The 17,316-nt window shown below is 50.4% G+C and overlaps 2 protein-coding genes across 4 annotated transcripts in view; one reads left to right on the top strand and one right to left on the bottom strand.

The window, feature by feature from the left end:
- Nucleotides 1-14,027, top strand: part of C16H17orf50 (chromosome 16 C17orf50 homolog) — a 25,330-nt gene extending 11,303 nt beyond the window's left edge. The window contains exons 1-2 of one of the 2 annotated variants that reach the window (XR_009400521.1): nt 12,835-12,922; nt 13,753-14,027. The gene's annotated coding sequence lies outside the window, so the exon portion shown is untranslated. Of the gene's footprint in view, nt 1-12,834; nt 12,923-13,752 lie in introns of those variants that run through there. The other variant, XR_009400522.1, reaches the window with a different exon arrangement.
- Nucleotides 1-17,316, bottom strand: part of MMP28 (matrix metallopeptidase 28) — a 24,985-nt gene extending 7,669 nt beyond the window's left edge. The window contains exons 1-3 of one of the 2 annotated variants that reach the window (XM_059380961.1): nt 16,793-17,316; nt 3,799-3,878; nt 3,456-3,643 (exon numbers count right to left, since the gene is read on the bottom strand). In XM_059380961.1, the coding sequence (XP_059236944.1) occupies nt 3,456-3,643; nt 3,799-3,878; nt 16,793-16,903 (379 nt within the window). In that variant the 5' untranslated portion in view covers nt 16,904-17,316. The remainder of the gene's footprint in view (nt 1-3,455; nt 3,644-3,798; nt 3,879-16,792) is intronic. The other variant, XM_059380962.1, reaches the window with a different exon arrangement.

The following is a 17,316-nucleotide window of genomic DNA, read 5'->3' as shown; positions in this document are numbered from 1 at the left end:
TGCTGCCTTCCCAGGCCTGTTTGGCCTGGCAGTCATCCAACCTCTCCCAGCCAGTGACCAACCCTCAGGGAGGGAAGAGGGAAGGATTCTTAGGAAGGGAGGGAGACACGGAGGGCGGAGGGAAGGCCTGGGATCCAGAGGAGACTCGGAGGGCTCTGGACTGGCTGCCGCGGGGCACTTCCAGACCCTGCTGGGGCTGACTGACTCCCAGACCCTCCCCGCCCACCTTCAAGCCCCCAGAAGTGTGAGAAAGCTCCTTCTGCCTCTTTGCCTCAGAAGGGGGCTTCACTCAGCCTGGCAAAAAAGGGAGAGGGTGGGCAGTTCTCTCACTCTAGCTAGGTAAGGTGGCAGCTTGCAGGATACAAGTCCTCTGTGAACGTGTGTGTGTGTGCCTGCATGCGTGTCTCTGGAGGAGGGCAGGGAGGGCTTATAGGTACATGACTGAGAGAAAATGGATAATTTTCCTTGGGAGGGGTTGTTGGTATGCCTGCCAAAAAGGAAGACCCCCTCCCTCACCCACCACCTACCCCCACCAGCAGCCTGAGGCCTCTCTCTGTCCTCTTCCTGAGGTAGGTCCTTACAGAGTAGGCTGGCTACCTGGGGCCCCATCCTGAATCCTGGCCCAGGCGAGGCTGGATTCTGCAATGACCCTAGGCCACACAAGCACCTGGCAGTGCACCCCCCACGCCCTTGCCCCAAAATCCAAAAGGGAAGAGGGAAGGAAAAGGACATGGGGAAGAGTGGACACCAAGACACCTTGCTTTGGGGAGGACCCTGGAGTCCTGACTCCCAAAAGGCAGCGGATACTGTGGAAAGAAGGCTGGTCGGAATCCCAGCACTTCTACTCGCGAGCTTACAGAGCAAATTATGGAATCTCTCCAAACCTTGGTTTCCTTATTTGCCAAGTGTGGTTGGTAAGACTTACTTGTGGTGAAAACAAGAAGGCAAATGAACTAGCAGCATGCAGCTGCCAGGCACGTGGTGGGTGCTCAGTAAATGCCTCCTCCTGTCTCCTTCCTTTTCCACCCCGGGACCCCCCCACAACGCACCCCAGCTCCATGGGGGACTGAGGGGGATTGAAAATCTCCCCTGCAGGCACACCTGGAATGAGACTGCCAGACTGAGCAAATAAAAACATGGAACACCTGGTTACATTTGAATATTAGATAAATAATGTTTTTGTATAAAAGTGAGCACAAAGCAATGATTTGCTGCTCATCTGACATCCAGATTTACCTGGATGTCTTATATTTTAACCGGCAACCCTACCCTGGAACCTGACGTTGTCAGGAGAGCATTCGTCCACAGAGTAGACAGTCACTGGCCTAGAAATCCACATCATTTTTACGGCACCCACCCGTGTTCTGGGGTTTCTCACATGTGGCATCTCACTCAGGCCTCCCAGGGATGGGAAGGCTTGGCCACACTCTGGCTCTGGTTCTGGGGAAATTTCCTCAGCTCTTTGTCCCCTTAGTTTGCCTCTCTTTAAAATGAGGATAATGATGGTCCTTATCTCCTAGAGTTGTTATGGGATGACGTGGCTTAACCCATTTAGAGCCATACTTGGCATATCATAGACGCTCAGGAAGGGTCAACTGTTATTAAACACATTCTCCAAAGGAAGGCATAGGAAGCATTCAGTGCCTGCCAAGCATACAGCTCCTTTCTAGGGAAGGTCTTCTCATTCGGGGTAAAAGAAGTCAAGCTGCTGTGGTTCAGGTTATGAACAAGAGGGGAAAGTCTCCATCTAACCTGAGCCACTGCTGTCTGAACTAGGAGTCACGGTCAGACAGTGACATGGGGCCAGGCTGGTTGGGCAAGGCTACCAAAGATGCCTTTGCTGGAATCTCTGTTCCAAATGGATGCTCCAAATTGAACAGCGCCAAGTGGGTTCCATCAGCGACTCCCTGGAGAAGGCAGGAGAAGATGCTGCCAGAAGGAAGGATCTACGGTGCTCAGGCTGTGCCTGGATGGCCCGGAAGGCAGCATCCCAACTCTCTGGGAGACCGCCTGTAGCTGGGAAATGCCACTGCTGAGGCTGTGTATAGGGCCGCCCCACCTTCCACTGCCAGCCCCTTCCCCTTGCTGATCGGGGCCCATTTCTACTTTGCAACCAGAAAGGGCCTATGTCTTAGATGAGGAAATGGAGCATGACACACTGCCGATCCCAGAGCCCCAGCTCCTGGAATGCTGCCTCCGCTCATGCTATGACTTTCTTCTAGCTCTGTGGTCCAGAAACACGGTGGGATGCAGAACATGTGGATATCAAGGACTTCTGGACCCCAGCGTCCAGACCCCATTACTGCTATCCTCCAGGAGCTGAGGGGAACGGCCCATAGCTTCTTTCTGGATCAGCAAAGAAATTAAAACGACCTATGAACCTTGTGTTCTGTTCACAAGGGATATTGTTGGTGCAAGCAGCTAAGGCAATTTAAGAGGCAATGGCTCAAAGTGCTCGTAGTAAACTTGGTTACAGATGAAAACCTGACTCGACAGCCCCATCTTGTTAGAAATCCTAAAAACTGCAGAAATCAGTCAGAGAAAATTAGACTTAGTACAAAGAAGATGTTAAAATTAAACACAGGAAAACTTGATGGTGATGAAGAATCGAGAGAAGAATCAGAACTTCATAAATCTTAGGTCCGTAACATTTGATCCTAGAAGACTGAATCAGGACAAAAGGGAGGAAGAGGAGGTGAAGGAAAGATAAAACAAAAACTACAAAAGGAGAATCACAATGGCAGAAACCCCGATGTATACAATGAGCAGTGATGAAATGTCTCCAAAAGGCAAATCCACAGAAACAGAAAGCAGATGGGTGGTTGTCAGGGGCTGGGGGAGGGGGCAAGAAGCAGGGGAGGGGGAAGGGAGAGGGGAAAAGGGAAGGGAGTGACCGCTAGAGAACATGGGGTTTCTTTTGGAGGTGATGAACACGTTCTAGAATTGGATTATGGTAATGGTTGCACAATTCTGCAAATATACTAAAAACCACTGAGTTGTACACTTCCAATGGGTATATTTTATGGCATGTGAATTCTGTTCCAGTAAGGCAAAATAAAACTGACTGGTAAATCACATCTTTGTTGAATCACTCTTACGAAAAAAGAATAAATCCCGATGAGAACAACTTTGGGAAAACACAAGGCAAAATGCTGGCAACAGTTCACAGCGTAACCAATTGACCCAGGAATGAAGGGGGCTCGATGGGGCTTGTCCCGGGAAACATCGGCATATTGAAAATTCATCCATGTCTGTAAAATTCTGATTTAAATGTCTGTGTTCCCAAACATGGCCCTCCACTTGACCGGTCCTGTTCACCCGCTGCTCTCCCCTCTCCTGTCCTAGGGAAGAGGACACTGACAAAGCCCAGTCCCAGGCTGGGCTGGTTTGTCCTCTGGCCGTGGGACTTCTGGGCGTCGGGAATCCCAGCTTAGCTAGATTTCAACAGGGCTCACCTTGCTTTGCAAAGCGTTTCTTACGCCTCATTTTGGCCCGGCGTCCGGCGAACAGGGCACTAACCCTCTCGGTCCAGGCTGCCTGACTGTCTGTGTCTGCCACCCCACAGCGGGGCCGCATCATCTGGCGCAGTGTGGCAGGGTCTAGCGTGCCGCTGATGGGCAGCTGAGATACCCACTGGAACTTCCTGTCAGGAGGAATTGAGATAAAGGAGCACAGCGGGAGGGCGAGGAGTGGGGGCGAGAGCAAAGAGCTTCCCAGGAGACAGCAGGAGGCTGGCGGAGGGGGGAGGGGAGGGAGCAATGCAGTGTGACCCTCTGGCACCCCCAAATCCCCACATACCTGATGGCGTCGCTGAATCTTGCCGCGGTGAGGTCTTTGGGGACCTGCTCATTGAGATATCCATACTTCTCCAGAAATGCCTGGCGGGGAGAGGAGTGTCAGTTTTCCCACAGTGTGGCATCCTCTTCCCTCCCTTGGTCTCCGAGGGTCGAGGGTCGGTGGCACATGATCAGGCCCAGTCCCAATGAGGTCTATGAGCTCTAGGAGAAGGAGTCCTGGGACCAAAGCCAGAAGGACATAAACTCCGTTCCAGCCCACCATTGACTAGCTTGATGGTCTTGGGTCCAAACTTTAGCTTCCTTAATTCTCAAACTGACCGAGCTGTCCCTCCCCAGAGTATTTCCCAGCACAATCAGGGATCTGGAGAGGCAGGCTGGATGAGCAGAGTTAGGGGCTCTGGAATCACAAGCCGGCCTGGGTTTAAATCCCAGTTAGCAAAAACTATTTCTCTAAACGGCAGGTTTCTTAACTGTAAAAGGGGCTTAGAAACAGTACATAACATACAGGTTTTCTTGATGAGGCTTGATCACAATAGAGTGTACAAGGCACTTAACACAGGGCCTGTCACTGGGGAGGGGCTCCAGACAGAGCAGTTTTATAAGTATAAATGTGCACTCAGCTCTGCTCCTGAAACATCTCACCTGTCTGGGGGGTGCCCTGTATTAATCAGAAGTTGGGCCAGTCACCTGCAGGCTCTGCCATGCCTGGCTTGGGAATTAATTTTCTCTCTATTCTGGCTTCTTCCTAAACAATTCACCTACCCCCAAATGCAGACACATATAAGGCCCTAGGAACGACAGATGCACTTGCCCTCAACTCTATGGTTTGTATAAAAACTCGTCTCCTTAGAAAAGTTGTTTATGGGGGCACCTGGGTGGCTGGCTCAGTGGGTTAAAGCCGCTGCCTTCGGCTCAGGTCATGATCTCAGGGTCCTGGGATGGAGCCCCACATCGGCCTCTCTGCTCAGCAGGGAGCCTGCTTCCTCCTCTCTCTCTGCCTGCTTCTCTGCCTACTTGTGATCTCCGTCTATCAAATAAATAAATAAAATCTTAAAAAAAAAAAGGTGCTTATGGGGGGGGCACTTGGGTGACTCAGTTGGATAGGTGTCTGCGTTCATCTCAGGCCATGATCTCAGGGTCCTGGGATTGAGCCCTGTGTCATGTTCCCTCTAAGCCGGGAGTCTGCTTATCCCTGTCCCTCTGCCCCTCTGCCCCTCTGCCCCGCTTGTGCTTGCCCACTCTCTCTCTCTCTCATTCTGTCTCAGATTTAAAAAAAAAAAAAAAAAAAAGTGTTGAGGGGCACCCTGAATGGCTCAGTGGTCTGAGCCTCTGCCTTTGGCTCAGATCGTGATCTCAGGACCCTGGGATCAAGCCCTGCATCGGGCTCTCTGGTGCCCCTCTCTCTGCCTACTTGTGATCTCTCTCTCTGTCAAATAAATAAATAAATAAAATCTTAAAAAAAATAGTGTTGGGACACCTGGGTGGCTCAGGTGGTTAAGCATCTGCATTTGGCTCAGCTCATGATCCCAGGGTCCTGGACCAGGATTCCCGCACCAGGATTCTTGCTTAGTGCAGAGCCTGCTTCTCCCTTTGCCTGCCTTTCCCTCTGCTTGGGCTCTCACACTGACAAATAAACAAATATTTATTTAATATAAATATAATATACTATAATATATAATAAATAAATAAATTAATTAATTAATAAAAATCTTTTAAAAAATAGTGTCGGCTCAGGTCATGATCTCAGGGTCCTGGGATCGAGCCCTGCACCAGACTTTCTGCTGGGGTGGGGGGAGCCTGCTTCCCCCACCCCCTGCCTACCTCTCTGCCTACTTGTCATCTCTCTCTCTCTCTCTCTCTGTCAATTAAATAAATAAATAATCTTAAAAAAAAAAGGAACTTGCAACTTCCTCTTTTCAGTCACTCATTTGTGAATTTATACAATGTACGATGTACACCGTCAGGTACAATGACCAACAAGCCTTGTGGATAGAGACGGATGGTAGAAATATGGACCTCAAGCAAAGGAGGCAGTTTGGGTGCTATAAAGAAAAGAAATTGGGTGATGTGATTGAGAATATTTTTTTTTAAATTTTATTTATTTATTTGACAGAGAGAGATCACAAGCAGGCAGAGAGGCAGGCAGAGAGAGAGAAGGGGAAGCAGGCTCCCTGCTGAGCAGAGAGCCTGATGCGGTGCTCAATCCCAGGACCCTGAGATCATGACCTGAGCCGAAGGCAGAGGCTTTAACTCACTGAGCCAACCAGGCATCCCAACTGAGAATAATTTAAAGAGAGCTTTTCTATCAGGGAGGTCAGGGAAGGACCCTGTGAAAAGATGATCTTTAATGTGAGTCGTGAAGAATGAGAAGTGCTGGCTTGCAGCGAGGTGGGAAAGGCTGTTGCAGGCGGAGGAGCATCAGGCCCAGAGCCCCGAGCTAGGAACCAGGGTGAGGGCTCTCAGGAACCGAGGAAGGCTAGAGCGCAGTGAACGTGAAGAAGCAGGACATGTGATGAAGCCGCAGGGAGAGAGGCAGAACTGCCACCCAGGGTGGGGAATGGGAACCTTCGTTTAGTCCTGATCAGGTGGCCTGACTGTGAGGGCTGACAGAAAGAGAGTAATCCGGGACGGCTTATGTTTGCCTTGGAGGGTGAAGCTAGAGACCATGTAAGGAAACCAGAAGAGGGGCAGAAGGGGGTGGATTAAAAATAAGATACACACTCTGATGTCAACCGGCATTAGTTGTATGATCCCGGAGCTCAAGGGAGAAGCCAGAACCTTCCATCATGTGATGGCAGTGGACCCGGATGTGACCCCCCCCCCCCAGGAAGTTAGTGTGCCTAGAGAACATCTCATGGCAAATGCCTTTTCGCCCCCCATGCCCTTACACACCTAGAAGCTGCTCTCTCCGCAACCACGTGTGTGGAGGCCAGTGGTGAGAAGTGTGGGACTCATCATCCTTACCTCTCACCAGCCCTGCCCTTCGGGGAAACAATGCGCTTGGCTCCCTGCTTGCCCTTGTCCCTGAGAAAGCCTCATCGATGGATGAAAAGAAACGTCACCTCGGCTGTTTAATTCTTATACAGACACATATCGTCTCCCCATGGTTAGCCCTCCTGGCTGTGTTACCTATGGGAAATCATTTTCTGTCTTCCTTGTTCTCTTATACTCACTTTTCTTTGCTGCGTTTCTTGAATCGGCTCCAATCACGGCTGCTGCCTTAAGGAGAAGGCGCAAATTGAGAACAAAACCAGACACGAAGAGCCAGGATGGGCAAGCTCCTAAACCTTTGCAAATATCCAGCTTGGGCTTTGTGAATTTCATTATATCCGCCCTCAGCGACCTCCACACCCACTTCTCAATAAAGCCACTTTCCACAAGGAACCCTTGTTCTAGACAAGGGAACACTTCCCAAGTCCATTTTGTTATTTTTCTGCACTAATTTATTCGTATGTCAGTACTATTTTCTTTTTCTCCCTTTCCAAATTTGCACTATTGGGGGAGGCATAATGGATTAAAGGAGTTCTAGTGGCTTAATCTGGAAAACCATTTATTGCCCAAAATAGCGTGGCATCATGGAATAGCCACCGGGCTTGGAATCAAGAATCTGTTCCCAACCCTTACTCTGGGTGGCCAGGGACAAATCACTTAGCATCTCTGATGCTGCTGCTTCTTTTTCTTCTTCTTCTGTTTCTTCACTTGCAATGGGAAAACAAGAATAAACCCACAGGATTCTCCGAAGGATTTTAATTTATTTAATTTTTAAAGATTTTACTTATTTGTTTGTCAGAGAACAAGCAGAGGGAGCAGCAGGCAGAGGGAGAAGCAGGCTCCCTGCTAAGCAAGGAGCCTGATGCAGGACTCAATCCCAAGACCCTGCAATCATGAACTGAGCCAAAGGGATGCTTAACAGGCTGAGCCACCCAGGTGTCCCAATTCTCAGGAGGATTAAGTAAAGCAATGCCTATCTAGCATACTTAGTAAATATTCCATGAACAGCTGACCTAGTTGATTTACCTTAGTAGAAAAATTAAGACTTTCGGAATACAACCCGTCTGTAAGATGGGAACTGCTCAGAACCAGGCGGTAACAGCTCTGTTCTCAAGTCAGCTCTACCTTAGACTTGCCCCACCCCAGCCAAGTGCCTGATTCTCTTCTTGCCTCCTCCCCTTCCCTTGGTGTGGATGGGTAGAGTGGCTTTCTAAAGGAAGTCGGAAATTCAGTGTCCCCTTTGAAGCTGATTTGCTGAGTGACTTAGGAGAGACTGGGTCACAGGCTAACAGGCTGGCACTCCCTGTGCTCCTCCCCCCAAACCCACCCATCCCTTATCAGAAAGTTGGCTCTGATTCTGGAACTATGAAGCCTTGGACAGAGCAGAAGGGAGGGGATATTGACTAGCGGCGTCTCCTGTTTCCTGGCTGGGCTGCCGTGCATGGTACTTTGGCAGGCAAGGTGGCCTGGAGGGCAGGATGAGGGTGGAGGCTTTTTTGAGGGGTCTATCAGAGGGGAAGTCCTGGGCCTCTCTTCCTGACTGGTCTCTGGCACCCTGTGGGTTGCAAAGGCAGAGCTGAATTCCCAGGAGGCAGTGTGAGAGTGTGAGCACGAGACCAGGCCAAGAATGAGAAAAATTAATTTTAAGAATTTGACATTTTGTATTTCCATAAAAGCACTTAACTATTTTTTTTTTTTTTTAAGATTTTACTTATGCATTTGAGGGGCGCCTGCATGGCTCAGTCATTAAGCATCTGACTGTGGCTCAGGTCATGATCTTGGGGTCCTGGGATTGAGCCCCGAGTTGGGCTACCTGCTCAGTGGGGATCCTGCTTCTCCCTCTCCCACTCCTGCTTGTGTTCCCTCTCTCGCTGTGTCTCTCTGTGTCAAAGAAATAAAATATATATTTTTTATTTTTATTTTTATTTATTTATTTTTAAAGATTTTATTTATTTATTTGTCAGAGAGAGAGAGAGCGAGAGCAAGCATAGGCAGACAGAGTGGAAGGCAGAGTCAGAGGGAGAAGCAGGCTCCCTGCGGAGCAAGGAGCCCGATGTGGGACTTGATCCCAGGACGCTGGGATCATGACCTGAGCTGAAGGCAGCTGCTTAACCAACTGAGCCACCCAGGCGTCCCGAAATAAAATATTTTTAAAAAATATTTTATTTATTTATTTGTCAGAGAGAGAGAGAGAGAGCACACAAGCAAAGGGAACAGCAGGCAGAGGGAGAAGCAGACTCCCAGCTGAGCAAGGAGCCCAATGGCGGGACTCCACAATCCTAGGACCCTGGGATCGCAACCTGCGCTGAAGGCAGATGCTTAACCGACTGAGCCACGCAGGTGTCCCATAAATCTTAAAGAAAAAAAAAAGATTTTATTTAGTCACTTGAGAGTGAGAGAGAGAGAGAGAGCACAAGGTGGAGGGGAGTGAGGGGCAGAGGAAGAGGGACAAGCAGAGTCCCCACTGAGCAGGGAGTCTGATGCAGGACTCCATCCCAGGACCACGGGATCATGACCTGAGCTGAGGGCAGACCCTTAACCGACTGGACCAACCTGGTGCCCCTCAGTCAAATATTACAATAGCAGTTACCAGAACTTAAGGATTCCCTTTCATTTATATTATTTTTTTTAAAGATTTTATTTATTTATTTGAGAGAGAGACAGTGAGAGAGAGCATGAGCGAGGAGGTCAGAGGGAGAAGCAGACTCCCCGTGGAGCTGGGAGCCCGATGCGGGACTCGATCCCGAGACTCCCGGATCATGACCTGAGCCGAAGGCAGTCGTCCAACCAACTGAGCCACCCAGGCATCCCCATTTATATTATTTTTAATACGAACATTCATATTTTTAATATAAACATTTTAAAATTACATGTAGGAAGGGGGGTCCTTCATATCCTCAGGGCTGCGTGCTCTAAAGTTCTGTTGGGTGAAGGCCGAAGCCCCATCGCGGGCTGAGGGGGAGGCATGGTCGAGACACGCTCTCCTCCTGCAGCTGTCCCTAACCCTCTCTGTAAGCCCATCTGCCAAGCCTCCGTTTTCCTCCGCAAAGGTGACAGAAATGGCCTGTCTGCATGGGAGAAAGGGGGGTGGGGTGGGGCAGGTGACAGCATGGTGAAGGGGTCCCAGAAAGAGACACAGGACGAGGACGGGGAGCTCCTGTTTTCATTCCAGCTCGACTACTATTGCCTTGGAGGGTCATTTCCCTTCTAGGCTGGAGCTTCCCTAGGGCTTGTCTTATATTCTCTTAGGGACCCCCTGAGCTCTCCCTGGGGTCACGCCAGTCCCTCTGCTCAGAGGCTGTATCCTGGCTGCTCCCCTCTGCCTTGCAGTTCCAAACACAGGCTTTTCTCTTTGCCCCATTCTCCAGCCATCCTCTCTCCCAGGGAGGCTAAGGCTTAAGCTGAGTGGAGAGGAAGCTGCAGGACCGTGCCCTTCTGTGATTCACCCTACTCAGGCCTAAAAGCTTGTGACAACCTGCCTCACCCACTTGGTCAGGGCTGGGGCTACTTCCCTGGGGAGTCGCCTCTGAAAAGTCCTGGGAGTGGCGGTGGTGTCTGAGTAAAATGAAAACGGTTCTTCCTGGGACCCAGAAAGCTGAGTGGAATCAGAACCCTTGAGGTTCTGGTCCTGCATCCGTCCTGACTTGTCATGGGAGGGTACGTAGAGCCCAGCACACTCAGTGCCCAAGGGATGGGGAAATTTCTGGCCATTGTAGCAATGAGGTGTAGCAAAATAAATTGAGGCCCAAGTCAAGAACTCTGAGTCACTGGCCTGCAGGGCAAGAGCCCTGGGCTGTGTCTTGAGTTTTATTCCTGTGCTACTAAGAAGTGTCTGTCCTTAGGCAAGTTCTGTTCCTCTCTGGGCTTCTGTTTATTTCTTTACTTACTTACTTACTTTTTTTTTTAACGTTTTATTTATTTGAGAGAGAGAGTGAGCATGAGTGAGGGGAGGGTCAAAGAGAGAAGGAGAAGCAGACTCCCCATTGAGCAGGGAGCCCGATGATGTGGGGCTCCATCCCAGGACCCAGAGATCATGATCTGAGCCGGAAGCAGATGCTTAACCAACTGAACCACTCAGGCACACCTGGGCCTCCATTTCTTCTTCTATAAAATGAGAAGGTTGGATTAGAGCTAAAATATACTCCAGCTTCATCTATTATCATAGCCTTGCTTCTGCAGCTGATTAGCTGTGTGAGCTATGGCAAAGTTGCTTAACCTCTCTGTGCCTCAAAGTGTGACATACAGGTAAGAATGCTTTAGCTTTCTCACAGGAGTGTCGTGAAAATCCAGTAAGAAGACAAGATGCTCTGGGAAAGCTTTATGACAGTTGTCCCATTAAAAATGTTGTTTTCCCACTATAGTCACAGAGCTTTACTGCTGGAAAGGAAGCTTGTTAGGTAAGTCTAGGAAGGGCAGGTCTCAGTTTTATGTCTGTAGAGTGGCTGTGACACCCTTCATAATCAAAGAACTGCAGGAGCAAAACCAAGAGAGGAAATCTCCAGCAGACTCCCTGATGAGCCGAGCATGGGGGCCGACATGGGGTTCGATCTCCCCACTCTGAGATCATGACCTGAACTGAAAGCAAGAGTTGGGTGCATATCCTACTGAGACACCCAGGCACCCTGAGACCAAGAATTTTTAAATTGCAAAAAGGCAAGATCGTGCGGAAATCATGTTGCTCTACCTATGACTTATTCTATCTCATGTTACATTTCATTATGATTTTAGTCTTTTCATAGTGACTCTATGTGATTGTCTTTGTCATTCAATATATCTTGAGCACTATTAGCCAAGTCAAGATGCAAGGGATGATGGCTGGCGTTCTGCCTTGGCATGTTCTATATATAAAAATATTTTTCTGGTAATCAGGAACATGACAAGTCCTTGACTAGTATAGAATTTTTAAGAGTTCCAATCTCCTTGCATAAACATAGGCAGGACAGGCGTTGCTAATCCCATGTTAAAGATGAGAAAAGTAAGTCTCAGGGGAGAAAGCAGAGTTTTGCTAAAGGCTCTCAGGGGAGCAACAGAACCAGTCCTTGAGTTCAGATCCTCTGATGCTTATCCCAGGACGTCTTATTTCACATTCAAACAAGTAACTCAGAGGATTTACAACTGGAGGCACAGGGGCCAGATGGCTCTCCCTACTGGATGCTCAAATGAGAAAAAGGTAAAACTGGGGATGTTTCTAGCTGAACTCCTTCTGTCTCCTCTGTAAGCAGGTCCAGGGCCAGAGCAGAGGAAAGAAGCTGCTTCGGTGGTGGGCTCTGGCTTTCAGTAGAGGCTGGGATCACATCTCCCATCACACCCCAAACAGGGCATCTGACAAGCCACAGGTGTGCAATGGGGCTTAAGCCTGTTCCTTTTGCTCTCTGGCTCTTGGGTTCTACTGAAGGTCTAGGGGCAGTGGGACCAGCTGGGACCCTTCCCTTTTATTGAGAGCAAATGCCTCCCTTTCCCTCTGTCTGACTCCCTTTATCTTCTCCTCCTTTCTCTTGTTCCTAGTCTCATATTCACAAAGTTCTGTGTGGGTGTAGCCTGGGTAACCTCTTATCCCCACTCCTTTCATTTTTTTGTCCTTAAGGATGTTGGAAAAGATTAGCTGGTCAGTCTCCATCCAGACTGCTCTTGTACTTATTTCTCAGGCCAAATACTCGTACTGTGCGGACCCATGGTCCTCACTACACTTGCAGGGCTACATGTAGGGCACAAAATCATGCCCTAAAGGCTGGATTTAGGGAGAGCTGTCCACCCATCTCCCCACTGTGGTCATGCTTCCCCACCCAGCTTTTGCCAGATCCCTTGGTTTTACAACTGGTTTGACAACTGCTTTTCCACCAGCTCGTGGTCCTCTGGGACCCTCCAGAGCCTCTTCAGCACTTCTGTTCACTCTGCACCCATGAGTCACTCCTCCGCTCAGCTCTTGGGAACAGCTTCCACACCCGGGCTTCTGGGTTTCTGACTCACAAAAAGTCAAATGAATGGCTCTGGGTGTGAGAAACAGACACTGCATCTGGGGGTGGTTACTCCACAGAAGCTGCAGTGTTTCCCTGGAGAGACGAACTAGCCAGCTCCTTGCTGTGCTGGCGTACTGGGAGGAGCTGTGCAGATCTGCGTAGACCACCAAATGGAAGGTAGGTCCTGACATATCCCCTGGTGTTTAAAGAGGGTCCAGGGGAAACACAGTAGGTAGCTCCCCAGGGACAGTCCGTGTCACCCAAGTACAGGATAGGGCCTGATTGCGAATGGGAGGGGGGCCAAGGTGATGAGGTCAGCGTTAACTCTCAATCTTGCAACTCAGCAGTGGAGGCCCTTCCTCCCCACTAGCATCGTGAGCAGCCCTAGTTTTCCCAAGTGGGCAACAATGAACTCGTTCATAATGCAGCTTTGTAAGTGGTCTGTCTCCTCCCAGGCAAAGCCCACTTTGGAAAACCCTCAACTTTATTGTTTTGTATGCATACAAGAGACACACACTGGCAGGCAGGCACACAGGGCACAGGGAACAGGCACACAGGGCAAACAGAGACCTCAGAACACAGACACATACAGACAGACAGACAGAGACACGCAGGCAGATGAAACACACACACGCACACACAGGTGCCGGCATACAAACATACCAAAGCCAAAGAATGTTAGCGCAAAGAGAGTCCCTGAAGAAGCTTGACTCTTACTTTACAGAGGAGGAAACTGTCGCCTGCAGGAGGGTACTAGTTTAAGATCACTCAGCTGGTTTTTATGATATCTTTCTTTCTCTGTCCTGAACTCTGCACTTTGCCCATAAGCTCAGCAGGAGTGCTGTGCTTTGCTTGGGGTCTAGCTCTCTGCACCCCCGTCAGGGCATTAGACCCGAGCAAAGAGCTGGGGTGATCATGGGGCTCACTTTTGTGGTTTCCTTCTGCGGATGGTTGTACTTCCCCAAATGACCACAGTGACACCTCCCATTCCCATGCTCTTTTTACAGTGACTTCAGCGTCCCTGCCACCAACTGTGGGGTCTATGTTCCCTCCCCTTGACCTGGAGTGTGTGACTTGCTTCAGCCGGTGGGGAACAGCAGAAGGGATGCTATGAACTTCGTCAAATCAGTCATGAAGTCATGCTTGTCCTCGCTCTCACACTCTCTCTCTCTTTCGGAACACTCATCCTGGAGACCCAACGACCATGTCTGGGCCCAAACTAGCCCACCTGGAGAACCCATGTGGGGACGCCCCCAGGAGAGACCGATGGCCCCCAGCTGACAGCCAGAGAGGTGAGTAAAGAGCCTTGCGATGACTCCATCCCCCAACTTTGTAGAGCAGAGACAAGCTGCCCTCATGCGCCCTGTTTGAAATTCTGATCCACAGTATCTATGAACATAATACATGTTTGTTTTACTTCACTAATTCTGGGGTGATTTATAATGTTGTCATAGTAACTGCAACACCATCTCTTAGGGATGATAGCTCTGTGCTGCCTGTTGTCCGATGCTGAAAATAGTTGCCGTACATATTTTGTCCTGTGTTATTGTTCTTGGAGAGCTAGTCACTGAACCAGTACTTCATTTTATTTTATTTTTTTACAGATTTTTATATATTTATTTGAGAGACAGAGCAAGTGAGCATGAGTGGGGAAAGGGGCAGAGGGACAAGCAGACTCCCCACTGAGCGGGGCTTGATCCCAAGATCCTGAGATCATGACCTGAGCTGAAGTCAGACGCTTAACCCACTGAGCCACCCAGGTGCCCCAACCAAGCCGGGACTTAAGTCTGAAGCTCTATTCTCTAAAATAATGATAAAGATAATAACAATAACAAGAATATTGAGAGCAGCTTCCTTTTGACTGTTTGCTATGTACTAGGCACTGTGCTAAGCATTTTACGCACATTATCTCAATGAAACCACACAGCAGTCTTATGAAATAGACATTGTTAACCTCCATTGTACAGAGAAGAAACCCAAGGTTCAGAGAGATTAAATGATTCACTGATGGTTTGCACACACGTCTGTCTGAGACTGAAACTCATGCAACTGACCATTTACAGAAGCGCATATAGACACACTAACACCACCGAATTGCATATGTATACATATGTATGTACATGCATAGGCATATAGAGACACATACACATTTCAAGTTTATATTTCTTGTTCTCAGAGCTAAAAATTCCCATCCCCCAATTATGTTAAAAAGACTGCAAGAGACTCAATCTGCTTAGTATTATGCTTCCCAAGCACACCCCAATATAAAATTCTCTCCATCTGGGGCCACCACAGGCATGGGCGGCAGAGAGATTGTCTCTGTTCTCCTGCCAAGGATTGCCTGGGACCCGGACTTGGGGGGGAGGTGGGGCGGTACTCTTAATAGGACTTGGCTTGGTAGAAGGAAGCCTTCTCCTGGGGCCGTGAGGACTGTGTACTTGATGTTGTAAGATTCTAAATTCAGTGAAACAGAGTGACTCCCAAGTGTGTGAAAGCAGAGAGTCAAAACAAGAGACCATGCTTGGAAGCAGAGGTGGTGGCCCCCATTGTTGAAACAGGGTCATTTCCAAATATCCCAGAACAGTGATAGGAGCTGGCTGCTGGAAGGAAGAGCCATTCCGTTCCGTAAGGGCTTCTTCATTCTGGAGGTTTCTTAGATTCAGCATGCCAACTTCTAGGGAACGGGAATAGGAGGGTACTGAGAAGTTCTGGACTGGCAGTTTTATTATTTTTTTAAAGATTTTATTTACTTATTTGACACACAGAGAGAGACATCAAGCAAGGGAATACAAGCAGGGGAGTGGGAGAGGGAGAAGCAGGTCTCCCGCTGAGCAGGGAGCCAGATGTGGGGCTCCATCCCAGGACGCTGGGATCATGACCTGAGCCAAAGGCAGATCATGACCTTGAGCCACCCAGGCGCCCCTGGACTGGCAGTTTTAGAGCAAGAATGAGACACTTAGGGAGCAAGAGTCTCAGAGCAGAGCGCCAGGCTCAGGAATTTAGAACTCCTTAAAATAGTGGAGACCCCAGGGTGCCTGAGTGACTCAGTGGGTTAAAGCTTCTGCCTTCGGCTCAGGTCATGATCCCAGGGTCCTGAGGTTGAGCCCCACAACAGGCTCTCTGCTCAGCAGGGAGCCTGCATACCACCCCCCCCCTGCCTCTCTGCCTACTTGTGATCTTTGTCTCTCTGTCAAATAAATAAATAAAATCTTAAAAAAAAAATAGTGGAGACCCCAGTCCTAATCTTGAGAATAGATAACAACACAGAGATGCTTCTTTGGGGGAAGAAAGAAGTGATACTCATGTATTACAATCACCTTTATCTGGAAAATAGATACCCCAAGTAGATCCCCGTCCCTGCCTCCAAAAAGCTCCCCCTGTGAAACCTACAACAAGTAGGTGAGTCCCAAGCAGGACAATGAAATGAGAAGTGTTTAAGTTTCGCCACCACTCCCTGCCCCCTTTCTCAAGTTCAGTCCAGAAGCACTGTTCCAAAGCTCCTTAGAAGGAGTTCTTGGGACTCTAATACTCTTACCCATTTTACAGGTTAAGAAACTAGTGCCGAGCTTCGATGCCGCCTGGCTCAAGCTGGGCAGTGGCAGCCCCAGCCCAGTGCCGTCTCCTGTGTCCCGGCCAGTCAGCGGTATCCGCTCCACCTCACCCATCTAGGGGGCTCCGCAGCCTCCGGAAAAGCTCGGGGCATCCGATGAATGAACTGCCAAGTCTCCGCAGCCTAGGCGGTGAGGGACAGTAGACTGCGCCAAAAAGGGGTGCAGGGGCTGTCTCTCTCTCAGCCGTTGCCCGCCTGTCCCATCTTGTCGCTCCCTCCCCACCCCCCGCCCGGTCCGGAAAAATCAATGCAGATCCCGGCGCCTGTGTGGTCCCAGCTCTGGCACCGGGGAGAACGCTCCCTCAGCTCTTTGTGTGCGGACAGGGAGAAGGTAACGCAGATTGCCGGCTCCGATGAGACGGCCCAGTGGCCCGACTGCAAAGTTCTGGAGGGTCTCTAGCACGCGGCCCCCTCTCTGCCCCGCACGCATCCTTTACCTCCGCCTCCCTGCGCAGCTCCTGGCCTCCGCGCTCGGAGAACTGGGCGTCCAGGCCGCCCCACAGCAGTAGCTGCAGGGCGCGCAGCAGGAGGCCGACACGCGCCGCCATCTCGCCGCCGCTCCTGCTGCCCCGCGCGGGCGCGTGGGGAGTCCACGCGCGCAAAGCTGCTCAAGGCGGTTAGCGGCGCCCGGGACCCCCTGAGTGCTCTGGCTCTGCGCCGCCCCTCCCGGCTGAGTGGGAACGCCCGGGGGCGTGGGGTGGCTCGCGGGTGCTCGGGCTCCAAGCGCAGGGCCGCCCCTCTGAGGGCGTCGCCGGGAGCCGGCCCGAAGTGGTGCAGCCTCGGCAGTGCCTGCCTGCGGACTGTCGGCCCCCGGACCCGGAGGGCAAGGGAGGAAGGGAGGGAGGAGGGGCGGGGGCCGGGTGCCGGCCCCACCCACTCCGCCCCGCCGCTGGAACGCACGGCGGTCGCGGAGCCTCTTCTGCAGGCTCCACAGCCTGGCCGGATGCCCACCGCCGCCCTG

The sequence above is a fragment of the Mustela nigripes genome, chromosome 16 (genome assembly GCF_022355385.1).
Source record: "Mustela nigripes isolate SB6536 chromosome 16, MUSNIG.SB6536, whole genome shotgun sequence".
Taxonomy (NCBI): Eukaryota; Metazoa; Chordata; class Mammalia; order Carnivora; family Mustelidae; genus Mustela; species Mustela nigripes.
The sequence above is the reverse complement of the archived record's forward strand: the minus strand, read 5'-3'. Positions and strand labels throughout refer to the sequence as shown.